This window comes from Gossypium hirsutum, chromosome D05, assembly GCF_007990345.1.
Source record: "Gossypium hirsutum isolate 1008001.06 chromosome D05, Gossypium_hirsutum_v2.1, whole genome shotgun sequence".
Lineage (NCBI taxonomy): Eukaryota > Viridiplantae > Streptophyta > Magnoliopsida > Malvales > Malvaceae > Gossypium > Gossypium hirsutum.
Window position 1 is genome coordinate 32,453,138 of NC_053441.1, and position 17,501 is coordinate 32,470,638.

At 31.1% G+C, this 17,501-nt stretch overlaps 1 protein-coding gene and 1 long non-coding RNA gene across 3 annotated transcripts; one reads left to right on the forward strand and one right to left on the reverse strand.

Annotated features, from left to right (window-relative positions):
- The first annotated feature begins 3,843 nt into the window (after positions 1-3,843).
- Positions 3,844-4,990, forward strand: LOC107904082 (uncharacterized). 2 transcript variants are annotated; one of them, XR_001686110.2, is made up of 2 exons: positions 3,844-4,204; positions 4,495-4,990. It is a non-coding gene; the product is annotated as an uncharacterized lncRNA (long non-coding RNA). The 2 variants fall into 2 exon arrangements; XR_001686109.2 differs by having other exon boundaries at positions 3,844-4,199.
- Positions 4,991-11,858: 6,868 nt separating this feature from the next.
- On the reverse strand, positions 11,859-15,569 carry LOC107902430 (probable LRR receptor-like serine/threonine-protein kinase At3g47570). Its single transcript, XM_016828615.2, has 2 exons — positions 12,694-15,569; positions 11,859-12,558 (listed from the first exon to the last, which is right to left on the reverse strand). Exons 1-2 carry the CDS (start codon positions 15,392-15,394, stop codon positions 12,143-12,145), a joined length of 3,117 nt encoding a protein of 1,038 aa, XP_016684104.2. The 5' UTR covers positions 15,395-15,569; the 3' UTR covers positions 11,859-12,142.
- Positions 15,570-17,501: the final 1,932 nt, after the last annotated feature.

The window sequence follows — 17,501 nt, forward strand, 5'->3', positions numbered from 1 at the left end:
AAAGAAAGAGAATGTAACAGCCTGGTTTAGAACCTAGTCGAACAGTAGTTTCGGGACCACAAATTTGAGTCAAAAAAATATTTTAATATTATTTTCCGTGCTTATAGTATGTGAATTGACATGTGTGAAATTTTCGTGATTTAATTTATCCGTTTGTGTGCTGAATTTGTGAAAAAAAGACTTAATCGCGTAAAATGTAAAAGTGACTTGCTAATTGTTAAAGTACTATATTGCTTTTAATTCCTTTTAAAATTAATTTTATTTATATGTAATTAATTCCTTTTAAAATTTTGTAATATATTTTACTTACTTTTTATATATTAGTATGCATGTATCATGATTATGATTTTTATATGTATTATCATGTTTAACTAATAAATATTGCTTACTTTAAAATTATTCCTAATTTGTTCCAAATATTAACTATTTAATATCTTTTTGAGTTTATTTTGAAGTCATGTATGTAATTTATCGTTGAAATTTTGTATAAAGGATATATTGATTACAATTTTTTTCCTTTTCATTGTTTTGAGGTAACTTTTTAGGAGATTGATTATCGATTTATTTGATGTTTAATTATCAATATTGGTGTTTGTATAATATTAGAATCATTATTGCTACTTGTATTCACCTATCTTGCCGGTTACTTCTTAGTGTAGGTTTGAGTTGCTATTTATCTTTTACGTTGTGTATTGTTATTCAATCATGCTTCTTTTGTAAAAAATTGTATTTTATTAAAGCACTACAATTCTTTTATTTCATAATTTTCAAAAAAGCTTGGTGTTCATAGTTATTGAAAGAATTGTGTCCTAACTTACTGAGCTTCAATTCTTCTCGATGAATTTGAATAGCCAAGTGTTTATTTTAAAATAAAGCCTTTGAGACTTCAAAATGTTGGATCCTAACTTACTGGATATGACATTTTGTTATCTCGATTTTAAAATAAAGGCAATATTTGAGGTTTAAGAATTTTGAGAAATTGAACCCTAACTTACTGAATTCTGATTTCTCGTTTAACTTAAATGACCAAATAACCTTTTCAAAATACATGAATTTTAAAATTTAAAAATTAAAAAGACATACTTAATTTTGATGATTGAATTGTTGCACCCTAACTCACTGAGTGTGGCAGTTTATTTCTTCGAGATGAGTGCGTCTTATTATTCAATTTGGTTTATTCAAATTTAAACTTCAAATTATCGTATTTTAAAATCTTTACAAAATTTCAACACTAAGACATTAAACAATCAATTCGGTACCAATTTTGGGCATTACGAGGGTGCTAACCCTTCCTCGTGTGCAACCGGCTCCCAAACTTGTTTTCTCAAATTTCGCAGACCAAAATCACTTTTAAGGTGAACTGGTCACACCTCAATAAAAGATCGGTGGCGACTCCATGTTCAAAGTCGATTACCATTTTGTTTCAAAATTTAAAAATGGTTTCGACAGACTGTATTGTGATCTTATAGAACCCTTAACATCATAAACCCTTGACATACTTCTTTTGGAAAAGAGGTTCCCCATCACCATAAGATTCATTTTTGGTTCTTTGCCACTTTTCAGGTGTCTTACCGACACCTGACATCAAGCCAACCACAGAATTATAACAAGGCTCTATACATTAATTAAGTTATGAATCAATAGTGAAAGTCCAAGGACCTCCATTAACAACCCTCTCAATGCCAATCTTATAACAAAATTGAAACAAGAACCATTTCTCCTTCAGATCTATAACCAATTGGGTGCTAGACATTCACAAGATTGTTTCATATACTATTTAGGGGGATAACAGCCAACGATAGACTTTGCATCATAACCAATAAAGATTCCGACAAAATTCTCAAATTGAGCTGCTATCGATAACATTAATCCATTTGGTAGATCATGGATCTATAGCAAAAAAAAAGAGTATGCAAAATAAAAGAAAAGAGAAAAAAGAATGCCACAAGAGTAAATAAAAATAGAGAAAACATGCTTATATATAAGAGCAGACGTTATAACCTTTTTCTTTTTCAATAACTACCGCTCCAACTTTTTTCCCTAAATAAATGGACATGTTGGCTGTAACTCTCTTTCTTGCCTCTGCTTTGTGTTGACACCATTTTTTTGATTGAAAATGGGATCGACATCAATTTTGAAAAATAAAATCAAATATGGGAGTTACCACCGATCTTTTTTGATGAGATGTGATCGAATCACCATAAAAAGTGGTTATTTTTAATAAACGATTTGATTTTATTAAAACAATAATTTTGATCCACGAAATTCAAAAAAATAAGTTCGAGAGTCAGTTACGTACAAGGATGGATTAACACCCTCATAACGCCCAAAAATTGATACCTAGTTGATTAGTTAATATATTGATGTAGAAAATAAAAATCAAAAATTTTAAAATACAATCCTTATATTAAAATGTTAAAAATTTTGGGGAAAATGACATATTTTACGTTAGTCGAGAAAAAGAATCATATCCAATAAGTTAAGACACAATGTCTAAAATTCCCGATACGCGAACGAATACCAAAAATTTACTTATTTAAAAGATATTTAGTCATCTCAGATTTTAAAAAAAAAAAGAGATTAAGCTCAGTAAATTAGGACTTGATCTTTTCTTAATTTCCGAGATCGTTTAAAGCTTAGGTTTGAAAAAAAAGACTCTTGTATTTGGACTCATCGTGAAAATCGAGACCCAATAAGTTAAGGTACGACCTTCTTAAATTTCCAAATGAAAAAATACTATCTTTATTTTTTTTTAAATTCTCTATCTTGGAAAAACAACGTGTCATATTCAATGCGTTAGGACACGACTTATTGAATTCCCGATAATAAACTTTTTACTTATATTTTTCGATTAAAGAGCATTCTCGATTATTTAGATTCAACGAAGAAAATCGAAACCCAATATATTAGGGCTCAATCCTCTCGAAAATTCCAAATACCGAGTATTACTTTTACTTTCAAAATTTTCATTTTTCAAAAATCTGAATAAAAATGAATGTAATGGAATAACAATAATAATCAAACAAAAGAATAAATAAATAAATAATAAGATCAAAAAATTTCAACACAATGACAAATAAAAACTAAAACATAAATAATAATAATAAACATGTAAACAAATAAATAAATGAACAAAATGAACAAAATTATAAAAATATAAAAGACATTTATATATGTATAAAATTATGGAAATATGAAAAACATATGTATGTACACATATTCTAAAGCTATTATACATGAAAATATGTATATATATATTTTAAAGTTACAAAATATAAAATGTATATGTATGTATAAATATAAAAACATAAAATATATGTGCGTGTATATTATATTATATTAGATACTTCCATATAAAAGATAGTGATATATCAAGGGTGAATAAAATATATAAAAGAAAACACATAAACATCAAATATACGTTAAGATAAAAATACAATAAAGATTAACAATGGTATACCACCAAAAATGAGTAATAACGTATAAACTTTCAAAAGAAGCTTAAAACAATCATACATATATACTAAAATAGTATATACACAAAGTAAGTACATATATAAACGAACCATCATTAATAATAATAATAATAATAATAATAATATTATTATTATTATTATTATTATTATTATTACATTAAACCAATAAAAACATATATAAAAAGAAAGGATTAAATCGCAATTAAAACTAAATTAACAGGAAACAACTGCAATTAAAATAAAGAGCGGGATTAAGACGCAATACACAGATTATATAGGGGGTCGGATTGAAATATTCCCTTACACCCCAAAACGCTGCGCGGTGAAATGGATTAAAATGGGACAACATCAAAATGCGGGACAAATTTATAAAATAAAAAAACGATCTAAAACTACTAAACAAATTAGGGGGACTAATAGCGGAAATTACCCATTAGGGCAAGAACGCGCGGACCCTGACTGCGGGTCGGGTCAACGTGCGGATCTTCCCTCATTGAAACGGCGCCGTTTTGATAGTTTTATTTAAACTAAAACTTTAAAAAAAAAATATTCATTTGCAGCTAGAAATAAAAAAAAAAAACTCAAACACTTTCTCTTCTCTGTTAGGGTTTCAAAATCCCTTTGGGGCAGTCGCCGTTTTGACCCCTCTCGCCGCGGTTCTACCGCGATCTGCGGTCAGAGGCGCGGCTAAGCCGCTTCAATCTCCCTGAAGCCGATTTGGAGGTAAGGTAAAACATCCATTTCCTTTTCTTTTTTATTAATAGTTTTTTTTAAAACAAACGGATTTATAAAAAAATGGAAACAAAAATAAAAATGAATCAAAAAATAACACAAGAAAAAGAATGAAGAAAAACAACCTTTTGTTTTCTTTTTTATTTCTAATGTCTGTTCAAACTAGAAGAAAAAGAAGAACCCCTTTTACAAACTATTTTTGGGCTATTTATAGCCGATAAAAAAAACATGCTTTTTCTGTTTTTCTTTCTTTTGTTCTTGCTTGCGTGCTTGTTTTGTTTTGCAGGGGGTTAGTGGCCGGTGGCAGAGAGCAGGTGCGGTGGCAGAGCAGGTGGACAGAGGGTCGGTTGCTGAAGAGACGTGCGGCGCCTAGGTTGGGGGCTAGGGTTTTTTTCTGAAAATGTTTTAGGTGTTGGGCTAATTGGGCTTTTAATTTTTTTGGGCTGTTTTGATTTGGGTTGGTATTTGGGTCTAGGTAGGTTGTAATGGGTAGGGGTTTAGGTTTGGGTTTTAATTGGGTATTGGGCCCTAGGCAAATTTAGGCTTGTACACTTTGTTATCATCATCGATCTCCTAAACAATATAGACCAACCTGCCTTCAAATTTCCGTACCCAGCCATTCGTAATTTTATTTTCTCTACCCTTATCGGCATCACCCTTGCTGAAAATGAAATTCCACTCCTCTTCAAGAAACATCCATACGCCTTATATGCCTGCTTTATATCAATCAACTTTTCAAGAAACTGCATGCTGCAATAAATGGAGCCATGGTTTTAACTTTATCAATTCTGGCTTATGCTGGTTTCTTTAATTTCTTCTAGTATTGGTCTCATTTTTTATAACTAGTTTTAACTCAGAAGGATATCACGTATTGATTTTACATAAGCAACCTATTTAAAAATTTAATATTAACAATATTTAATAAATTTGTTTTCTCTAATAGCCATAATTCAGTAGAGGAGGTTGTGGATCAGATGTTTCATGGTGAGGAGTAGAGCTGTTCATGGGCCGGGCCGGGTTCGAAAAAATTTTTGGCTCTTTTCCTAGGCCCGGGCCCAGCCCGAAATATGGGCCTGAAATTTTGTCCATGCCGGCATAGGAAAAAATTCATAAACCTGAGCCCGACCCGGCCCATTTTTTAAATATACACCAAAAAATTTTAAAAAATAAAAAAAATAAAAATATTTATTATATTCGGGCCGGGCGGTGCCTAGGCCAAAAAAGTGATGCCCGATGCTCGGCCCATTTTCTAAATGGGCCTCTTTTTTTGCCTAAACTCATATTTCAAGCCTATATTTTTACCCGAACCCTCCCATATTTCGGGCAGACTGTTGGGCCAAGCCGCACGGCCCATGAGCACATCTAGTGAGGAGTTATATGGGATCGAAAACCAATATATTGCATTGCATTCTAATGGTAACGGGCAGGTGTTGGTTTCCATCGGATAGAGGACGGGTTAAGCTCAATATAGATAGAGCAAATTCGCTGAATGTTGTTAATGTTTTTATTGGAGAAGTGTTTAGGGACTCGGATGCAAATAGGTTATGCGGCTTTTCAATGAGGATTGGTAAGAATTCAATTTTTAGAATTGAAACAAGATTGATTTTAGAAGGGTTGGCATAGCTTGGGAGAGGAATTTTAGACAAATAGATGTGGAGTGTGATAATGCACTTCTAGTGGAAACTATTTTATCTTGTGGCACTGCTAGTAGTAAAATGATGGAATTATGCCTGATTCATCAATTGCTAACCTAAAATTGGATTTCTTAAAATTGGATTTTCCAATTTTGTCATATTTTGAGATCTCTAAATGAAGTTGCCGACCAAATGAAAAAATATGCTCTTAACGGTGTCTCAAGGTTACTCTACTTTGAAGAGCCTCCAAGTTCGATGTGTGATATGTTGAGGGATAGAAATAATTCTTCAATACTTAGTCTATGTTTAATATTGTAATTGCGTAATGTTGTTATTTCTAAAAAAAAATTTAATAGCATAAAATAATTTTATGATAATAGAAGAGTATAAAATAATTTATATTGTAGAAACATTTTTTTTAAGATCGACTTTTTATTTTAAAACGAAAATAGGAGTCGCCACCAATCCTTTTTATGATGTGTGATCGGATCACCCCGTAATTTGATCGCCAACAATGTTTTTCGATCTACAAAATCCTGAAAATGGGTTTGGGAGTCGGTTAGGATAGCACTCTCGTTACGCCCAAAATTGGTACCTAATTGATTACTTGATGTCTTAGTGTCGAGAATTGAAGATTTGAAGAGAATTTAAAATACGTTCCCACATTGCATAATTAAAATCACTTAAATAAATTAAGACATATGCAAAATACCTTATTATCTCCAGGTAAACACAAAGGTCACATCCCGTAAGTGAGGATACAACATCTTGAATCCTCAAAAATAAGCTTGCTCATTATCCGATTATTAATTAAATCTCATGTATTTTAATTTTAAAAGGAATGTTCGGTTATCTAGGTTCAAAAAGAAAGTCAAACCCTGTAAGTTAGGGCATAACTTCTCGAATCTCCAAATACGGAATCTTGCCTTAATTTTAAAAGTTTCCTTTTGTATACATCGAGTAAAAATTTAATATAACATTTAAAGTGATGTATATTTGGTTTATTCGGGTATAGTATAAAAACGGACAAATATGTTTAAAATCGATACTTGGCACAAATATTAGCACAATAAAGTAATATAGTAAGGAATAAAAAAACAGATGACATAATAAGTAGGTAAATCAATAAAAACGAAAATACTAGGGTTTTTTACTAAAATAATACAAAAAATTAAAAAAATATCAAAATGGTATATTTTTTTTATTTACCAAAATGGTAAATAAAAAAAACTGTTTAAAAAAAGCTAAAATATAGGCCTGCCACAGGCGGCACCAAAGGTGCATGTGGCAGAGGCGGCACCAACATCCTTATTTTGGCCCTTTATTCGTATTTTTTTCCAAATTTTATTACTTTAAAAAATATACTATTTTCTAATTTTATTATTTTACATTATTTTAATACATTATGTTTGAAATGTATTCATTTAGTGTGTTTTTTAAATAAATTAAAAAACCCTTATTTCGGCCCTTGTTCGTATTTTTTCCCGGATTTTATTACTTTCAATAAAAATATATTATTTTCGTATTTTATTATTTTACATTATTTTAGTACATTATGTTTGAAATATATTAATTTACTGTGTTTTTTAAATAAATTTAAAAAAAAACTCTTATTTCGGCCATTTGTTTGTATTTTTTCCCCCGATTTTATTGCTTAAAAAAATACTATTTTCTAATTTCATTATTTTACATTATTTTAGTACATTATGTTTGAAATGTATCCATTTAGTGTTTTTTAAATAAATTTTTTAAAAAACCCTTATTTCGGCTCTTTGTTCGTATTTTTCTCCCAAATTTTATTACTTTCAATAAAAATATATTATTTTCGTATTTTATTATTTTACATTATTTTAGTACATTATGTTTGAAATGTATTAATTAATTGTGTTTTTTAAATAAATTTAGTAAAAAAACCCTTATTTCGGCTCTTTGTTCGTATTTTTCCCCAGATTTTATTACTTTAAAAAATATATTATTTTCTAATTTTATTATTTTATATTATTTTAGTACATTATGTTTGAAATGTATTCATTTAATGTGTTTTTTAAATAAATTTAAAAAAAAACTTATTTCGGCCCTTTATTCGTATTTTTTTCTTAGATTTTATTATTTTACATTATTTTAGTACATTATGTTTGAAATGTATTAATTAATTATGTTTTTAAATAAATTTAGTAAAAAACCCTTACTTCGGCCCTTTGTTCGTATTTTTTCCCCGGATTTTATTACTTTAAAAAAATACTATTTTCTAATTTTATTATTTTACATTATTTTAGTACGTTATGTTTGAAATGTATTCATTTAGTGTGTTTTTTAATTTTTTTTTAAAAAACCCCTTATTTCAGCCCTTTGTTCGTATTTTTTTCCCAGATTTTATTACTTTCAATAAAAAAAACACACTAAATTAATGCATTTCAAACATAATATACTAAAATAATGTAAAATAATAAAATTACAAAATAGTATATTTTTAAAGTATTAAAATCCGAGAAAAAAATATAAACAAAGGGCCGAAATAAGGATGTTGGTGTCGTCTCTGCCATAGGCACCTTTGGTGCCGCCTGTGGCAAACCGATATTTCAACTTTTTTTTTAATTGTTCTTTTTTTTTGTACCATTTTGGTAAATAAAAAAAATGTATACTATTTTGGTATTTTTTTTAATTTTTTTGTATTATTTTAGTAAAAAAAACCCAAAATACTATGCAAATAAGTGATGATAATACACTTTAATGATAGTAAAAAAAATACCAATTTAATAATAATAGCAATAATTATACTAGTTACCATCATAATATTAACATAACTAATAATAATAATAATAATAATAATAATAATAGTAAAGACGAATAATGCATAATAAGATGGAAATATAAATATCATGTAATTAAAACAAGGGCAAAGAAATAATAAATAACTAAATAAAATAGTAAAAATGAAAAGTTGAAATTAAATAAATAAAGGATTAAATCGAAATTAAAATAAAATTAAGGGCAGAAAGTGTAAAAATAAATAAATAGACTAATAAGGACTAGAATGTAACATGCTAAAAAAGGTCAGGGATCGAATAGAAAAACATTCCTAAATAAAGGACTAAGATGTAACGCGCTAAAAAAACAGGGGCTGAATAGAAAAATATCCCAAGCTTCCTTATGTGCACCGTTTGAAAGGACCAAAATAAAAAATTTAAAATTAAACGGGATAAATTTAAAAAGAAAAAAAGAAATAGGACTATATTGAAAAATGTTTAAAAATCGGAAGGACTGGAACGTCAATTAGACCTTCATTGCGAAAACACACGGACCCTGTGTGGATTGAGTCGGGCCTCGGTTCGATTTTCCAAATGAAGCCATTTTGGCGTCTACGACTTAAGCCCAAAACGACGCCGTTTTGAAGGGCTATATAAGTCAAAAAGTTAAAAAAATCATTTTTATCCATTTCAAAAAAAAAAAAACTTCCAGCCCCATTTTTTCTCTCTCGGCCTCCCCCACTCTGGCCTTGGCGCAGGCGAGTTTTCGCCGCGACAGCCACTTGTCACCGACGATGGCTCTGCGCCGTTCCCGATGGCCAAAAAACCTGTTTTAAGTCCCTTTCTTCGAATAGAACGCCGATCTAGGGTTTAAATCCTAGAAATCCAACCAACACTTGGTCAAGGGAAAAGAAACTGAAAGGTTTTGCCTTTTTCCGATGAGGCCTTCGACGGAACCCTAAAGAGTTCCTAGGCTCCTCGAATCGGTAGAAAAAGACCGACGACGGTGGCGGCGACGACGCATCTCAAGTAAGAATTTTTCTTCTTTTTTTTTACTTCGAAAATAAAATAAAAATAAAATGCTACCTTTTGGTTTGAAATCTGATTTTTTTGTATATTTTTCTCTGTATTCGATATTTTTATTTTCAAAAAAAGTCCCCCTTTTACAATCTATTTTTAGGCTTTTTATAGCCAGATTATACTATTATTTTTCTTTTTTCTACTGTTCTCGCTACTATTCGCTGTCTTTTCTTCTTTTTTTTCTTACAGGCGGTGGTTGAGGATGACGGTGGCAGAGGTAGACCTAGGGTGTGCATGCTGACATGGCCAAGGCATAGGAGAGGTGGCGGGGCTAGGGTTTCTGTTTTGTTGAAAAATGTTTAGGTTTTTGGGCTTATTGGGCCATTAAAGTTTTTTGATTTGGGCCATATTAGGTCATATTGTAAATGGACTGTTATGGACTTTTGATTTATGGTTTTATTTATTTTATTTTTGGTTTGTTTTTTTGGGCCTGGGCAAAATTGAGCTTCTACATATATAATTTATAAAATTTTGAATCATTCTATATTAAAATAATTTTATCTTTGTTTTAGAAAATAAGTCATAATGTTAAATTTAGCCCCTAAGTTCCATTTTGTCACTTTGGCCCTATTTTTTGGATCATTTTGATCCTCAATTTTCAAAGTTTAGTCAAATAATTTCCTTTGGACAAAAAAAACTAACTAAACAATTAACTTTTTTAACTACTCTAACATTGTAGTCTGCTTGACAGTTTACATGTACACCATTTCTACAGTGGATGATTTAAAAAATATTTTTTATTTTTTTAAATTTATTGAACTTTTTAAGTTTCTATTAATTTAAATTTTTTATGAAGAACATATAGATTGTCGTGTATATTGTCATCTTAGTGTAATTAAAATTTTAACAATTCAGTTAACTTTTTCATCTAAAGGAAAGTAATTTGACTAAAGTTGAAGGTTAAGGGCTAAAGTGATCCCCGAAAAAGAATTTAGGCCAAAGTGACAAAAGAGGTAAAATATAAGGGTTAACCTTACCCAAGGCCTAGCTCATTTTTTAAATGTAACTTATTTTTTTGCCCAAACCCTTCTACTTTTCGAGCGGGCCTTCAAGTTGGGTTGGGTGGTCCGACCTATGGACAACTCTAGGTTCAACGCACTCAAACCCACATCCTCCTACATAAGCAACAATGTCGATGCCAATAGAACTAGGATCTAGTCGGTCAAAATTACAAATATTAATTAGAAGAATTTCAAATTAATAAAAAATTAAATGAAATAATACCACCAATAGAATTCATTAATTTCTTAATTTAGTAAAATAAATAAATTATTTACCATTTGACTATTTTATTTAAAAATTACTTCGATATAAATTTAAAATTGTTAAGTCGAAAAATTTTTTAAGTAAAAAAAAACTTATTAAATCATATATACGATCAAAATGTTAAATAAAAGAATCTAAAAATTTTGAAGTAAAAAAAATCTAATTAAATCATATGTACCTTCAAAAAACAGAGAAAGTATAACTAAGAATATTAATCAGAACAATAAAATATTAAATAAAAAATTTACATTAATATGAATTTTAATAAAATAATACAATCAATAAAATTAATTGATATTTTAATTTAATAAAAATAGAATTAATTAAGTTTTGAAAATTTAAAAATTATCAATAGTATAATTATACTTAATTGTAAAAAAAATATCAAGAGCAAATATCTAATTCATTATTTGCGATTTTAGAGTTGATATGGATAAATAACCAGAATTGATCATCTGTATTTCGAGCCTTTCTAAAATATCGTCCTATATATATATAAAAACATTTCACCTGTTTGTTAAAATGCTTGACAGATTTTGGCTGTGTTTGGGCAGTGCGGCTTAAGCTTTAACTGGCAGTTGTATTTAGATCTTGATGATGTGAGGTTTAAATCCTTTTTATATGTGAAATTCAAGGTTGAATTGAAGAGTTAGATTAATTATTCAACTCTTATAACAATTAAACATATTACAATTTCTATTTTGCCTTAGATTAAAAGATTGGGAATGTCTTATTACGTTCATAATTGTAGTCTTTTCCGAATAGATTTTGCAGTTCTGGAGGTTTCAATGCCCATGTAAGGCCAAATTTTGCTTTGCATTGCTTTACATTGCATTACTATTCTCGAGACTCAATAGAAGCTACCTAGGAATAATCGGTGCTGCCTTATTGTGCATAAGATGAGTCATCTTCTGGAACTTAGTCTTCTGAGTGAATACAGGGATTTATATGAAACAAATCATAATAGCTGCGAAGCATAAGAAACAAATAAGGCAAAAAGAGATCCTACTTACACTCAAGGTCTTTATGATTTCCCCATTGGATATTCCACCCTGTAGCTCAACATTACAATCTCATTATTCTCATGCTCAACACATCGATTTACACATATTCACATTGTCGCTTTACTCTGCTTGGACTGTTTCTATCGATGCAATATAAGTTTTTTAGTGCGTTGAGTGAGCCTTGCTCCCTGGACGAAACTAGGTTAAACTTCTAGTTCTTTAATCTCTTGCTGTGGATCAATTCGATTCCTTGCATGCAGTCTTTCCTTAATTGCATGCAATTCATTGACAACATCTTCAATCTTCATTCTCTCAACAGGAACTTCAACAGAGCATGCAACACCCACATTAGTGAATGAAACCAAACAATCCAACATATTACAATCTATGTTCTGATCTCCTATTATTTTTTGACTTTTCTCTTTGATTTGTTCAAGCAATCGAAAATCTAAAATCTCCTCCAATTTTTCTGGCAATGACATCTTACAATAACTATGGAGGCTCATCTCATCATCAAACATGTCATCTGTTGGCCTCTTTCTAGTGATCATCTCCAAGACGAGAATCCCGTAGCTATAGATATCGCCTTCAGGGGACGTCGAACCACCCATTCCATATTCTACAACGATACAATTACACAATACAAATAAAACATGAAAAGAACGTCTAAGAAACAAATTAAATGATTAAAATGAAGTAAATATATGTTTTCACAGCATAAATACAACATAAGATCAAAAGATATGAAAATTACCCGGGGCGAGATAGCCTATTGTCCCTTTAATGATTGAGGAAATTGCTTGCTCATTATCCAAATTACTTGCAACATCAAAAAGGAATTTAGCCATGCCAAAGTCACCAACGTGTGCAACCATGTCGTCACCAAGTAGAACATTGGTTGGCTTTAGATCCCGATGAACTATTGGTGTTTGACAACGATGGTGAAGGTAATCTAATGCATTGGCCACATCTATAGCAATGTCTAACATTTGAGCAAAGTTGAGATGGTGTGATGAGTGATCTTGATCATGCTCATGATGAAGCCAGCTCTCTAAACTTCCGTTTGCCATGAATTCCAGCACTATAGCCTTGAAATCATTGCCTTGGTAATCTATGCTTGAGCAACAAGTTATCAACTTGACAAGATTCCGATGTCGAACATTTCTTAAAGCCTTGCATTCAACTGCAAAACTCTTTACAGCCCCAAGGTTTTGAAGATTCAAAACTTTGATTGCAACAGGGTTTTCTTGTTGATCAAGAAACCCTTTATAAACAGAACCAAAACTACCCTCACCAATGATGTTCGAGGTTGCGAAACCATTCGTGGCTTGAACAAGTTCCCTGTAAGAAACTTGCATCAAGTTAACTGGCTCCAAAGTCAAAGGGATCATCTTTTTTCCAAAGCGTTTTCGCCAACAAAGGATAGAAATGAACGCAACCGAAGCCAAGGCGAGCGAAAGGCTAACAACGATAACGATGATGGATTTGGTCGATAAACCATTTCGTTTTCCCTTTTCTGCCTGGTTCAAGCATTTTGGAAGCTCTATTTCAGGAATTCCCCCACAAAGATCCTTGTTCCCAGCAATAGAGAATTGACTGATATTTTTGAATACCCCTTCTTCTGGAACTTCACCCTCTAATAGGTTGAAAGAAAGGTTTAAACTCACCAAAAATGGAAGATTTCGAAGCTCAAGAGGTATTGTGCCAGACAAGTTGTTACTGGAGAGATCTAAGCTTTCGAGACCTCTTAGAGAGGCAAGAGATTGAGGAATGCTACCACGAAAATAGTTTCCCTGCATGTGCAAGATTCTTAGTTCAGAAATCTCACCAAATCTCTCAGGAATTTCGCCTGAGAAGTTGTTGTTATCAGCATACAACTCTACAAGATTCTTGGAGTTACTAACACCTGATGGAAAGCTACCATTGAAAGAGTTGTGGGACAAATTCAATGTAACCAAACGTTCAAAACCAGCAACCAGTTGATCCGGTATGCCACCACTGAGTTTATTGGTTGAAAGATCCATTATCTGCATGCTTTTGCATTTCTCGAGCGTCAACGGAATCCTTCCTTCAAAACTGTTTCCATTTAAATAAAGATGAGACAATAAAGACAGATTGCCAATACAGGATGGGATTTCACCGGATAAACGATTCAAAGAGAGGTCGAACCGTCCAACATTTCGAAGCTTTCCAATTGAAGTCGGAACTTCGCCTGTTAACAAGTTTTCCCCTACATGAATCTGTGCGAGTTTAACAAGATTGCCAATTCCTTCAGGAATATTTCCTGAAATCTGATTCCCTCCTATATAAAGAGTTTCAAGCTGAGTTGATAAATTTGCCATTGAATCTGGTAATACCCCACTAAGCTTATTCATATGGATGGCCAAAAGCTTCAATCGACTGCAGTTGGTTAAAGAAGAAAGGAAATCCAAGTCTCCTTCTTCCCCATTCCCAAGCTCGTTGTAATTAATGGAAAACAGTTCAAGATTCTGAAACTTTCCCATACCTCCAGGGACTAATCCACTGAAACCATTTGAATGGATATCAAACTGTTTCAAGCTAGAGATATTAGTCACTGCTACTGGAATTCTCCCACTCAAGTGGTTGCCTCCGAGATGTAGTATCTCAAGTTCCGGAAAAGCAAAACCCAGTTCAGGTTCAAGGCCACCATGTAACTTATTTGTACTCATCCTAATCTCTTTCATGGCGGAAAGATTGTAAAACGAAGGAGGTATAATTCCAGAGAGGTTATTTCGACTAAGAACAAGTATTTTCAAGTTTGATAATCTGCCTAGAGAAATGGGTATATTACCTTCCAAATGATTATTCCCAAGTTGGAGATAATCCAAAGATGAAAGGTTTCCTAACGAAGATGGGATTGTGCCAATAAAATCGTTGCGGGCAAGAGAGAGTTTAATCAGATTCTTCATAGTATCCCCCAATTGAAATGGAATTTTTCCGGTAAAACTGTTGTCACTTAAATTAAGAAATTGCAGGTTGGAGCAATTGTTGAGCTCTACAGGGATGTTACCCTGGAGATTATTGCGACTTAGATTCAGTGAACGAAGCTGTCTCAAATGGCCAAATTCCCGGGGAATATTGCCTTTCAAGCTATTGTTGAAAAGGTTTGCCTCTCTCAGGAAACTTAAGTTCCCTATTGATGGAGATATGATGCCACCGAGTTTGAGACCAGGCAGGCTCAAACTGATGACCCTTTGCTGCTGCTGACCGCATCCAACACCTTGCCACTCGCAAAAATGGAGTGAAGCATTCCATGAAAGTAGCGGACCACCGTGAGAGCCACCAAGAAGCTCATCTTTCAAAGCAAGCAATGCTAGTCTGTCTGTTTCGTTCCCCATGGCCGCCATTGCAGGTTTGAAGGACATAGACGCCAAGGTGATTACTGCAACAATGCAAAGCAGGAATTTGATACGTGATTTCTCCATTGAATACATATGAAACTGATTGTGCAGTCGAAAGTTAAAACTCTCTAGTTGAATCGTAATCAAACTAACGTGCTCCTTCTTTATAAGCAAGTAAAAAAGGAGTCAATCCATCAAAATAATTAAAAGGAAAATTATTGGCAAGACATTTCGTCAGAGCTCAACATTTAGATGCAATTGCAGGGAACTGAAAATTCAACACCAGATTCAATATGAAACCATCTAATCTTCACCTTCACCTGCATGAATAGCATACAATATATTTCTTTGGTCCATGGGTCAAAATCATTGTGTTGGCGTGAATTCAATATGAAGCCATCTAATCTTCCTAACCTATAATTTTTGACAAAATCTGTCCTTTTGCCTTTTTTCAATAACGGCCTTCTTACCATGAAAATATTTCATCTATTTTACGTTACAGAAAATAATTAGTTTGAAAATTGTAGCCTTGAATATATTTTTAGTTCTGCAGGGGTTTGAAAATATTTTAGTTTTTTTTACTCAGGTTCAGGTTTGGCTGGAATTTTATATGTTTTATTTTTGGGAAAATTACAATTTGGTTCTATTTTGGTCACTCAACTATTAATCTTTTCAATTTAGTCATTAAACTTTTCGAAATTAAATATTTTAGTCACTCTTTCTGTTAGTTTCCATCATATAAGTGATGAAAAACTGACATGGGCTTTTTTCATTAGTCTAATAAAAAATTTATCCCTTCAATGTTTATACACTTTATCAATTTGATCCTAAATATAAAAAATTTAACAAATTTAGCCTTCAATATTTACAAAATTTGATATTTTAGTTCTAATTCTAAAATCATCAACTAACTTCGCCCTCAACATTTACAAAATTTGTCAATTTAATTCTAATTCTAAAAATTTCAAAAAGAAAAAAAAATATTGTTTAAAAAAATTTCATTTTTATTCTTTTAGCTCACCATTTGATTTTTTTGGGTGATCTAAAATCCAAATTAAAGCAGGAAGCGTATAACCAAGGAACAAATTCATTCATATATTTTCTTTCCTGAGTTAAGGTAATTTTAGCAATTTTAGTTTTTTTTCTTTTACTTCAAGTTTTGTATGCTTTTGACTTTTTTTTTTGGGGTAAACTATACTAACTATTCTTAAACTTTGTTTAAAATTATATTTCGGTCACTCAACTTTCAAAAGTTACATAATAGTTACTAATTTGATCAAATTGTTACATTTTTGTCACTCAATTGTTAACTCCCATTAGAAAAGTAATGTTGCACCTTAATTCAAAGGATTAACAGCTAGTTTGATCCCTAAGCTATAGTTAAATTCATTTTAATATTTATAAAATTTTCTTAATAATAATTATAAAACAATTAAAAAATCTTAAAATAAATAAAAAATCAAATTGCAGCAAGAAAAAATCAAGAGTTTTGTAACTAATTTTTCCACATCCAAACTCATCAAAAATCAATCTTTGGCCTTTCAGAAAAAAAAAATAAAATTAAATACTCATTCACTTTGACCCTACTTGGTTTTTTTTTATTTGCTTTGTTGTTTTATGCTTTCTTCGTTTTCTTTTTCTTTTCCTCTTTTTCATGCAGATCAATGCCAGCTTACTCTTCTCAAATCATTAAAAATAATATATATTTGTTATATTTATAATTAAAAGTGAACTCTTGACTTGAAATTTAAAAGAAGAAATGGTGGGTTTGAAGAAGAAGAGCACTTTATATTATAAATTTAAAAAATCCAATATTCCAAAATTGAAAGTTACTTAAAAATTCAATCAATCTAGTAATTGAAGTTACAGAAATGAAATGAAGGGTTCTAAAAAGAAATATGCTACTTTGTATTATAAATCAGTGTCACGTGAGCATAAACTACTGGTGTTAATGCGGAGATATCAACCTGAATGATAGAATTCAAATTCAAGTACTAATTAAATACTTTTAAACAAGTTTAGTGGACAAACTACATATTAACTTGTAAAATAATTATAAATTAATTATAAATCCAATATTAGTCCATAAATTCATCACCCCTTCACCTACATGATGACCATAAAATATCTTTCTATCGTCCGTGGGACAAAATTGAGTATCCACGTTGTGTACGCGAGAATTCAATATGAAAGCATCTAA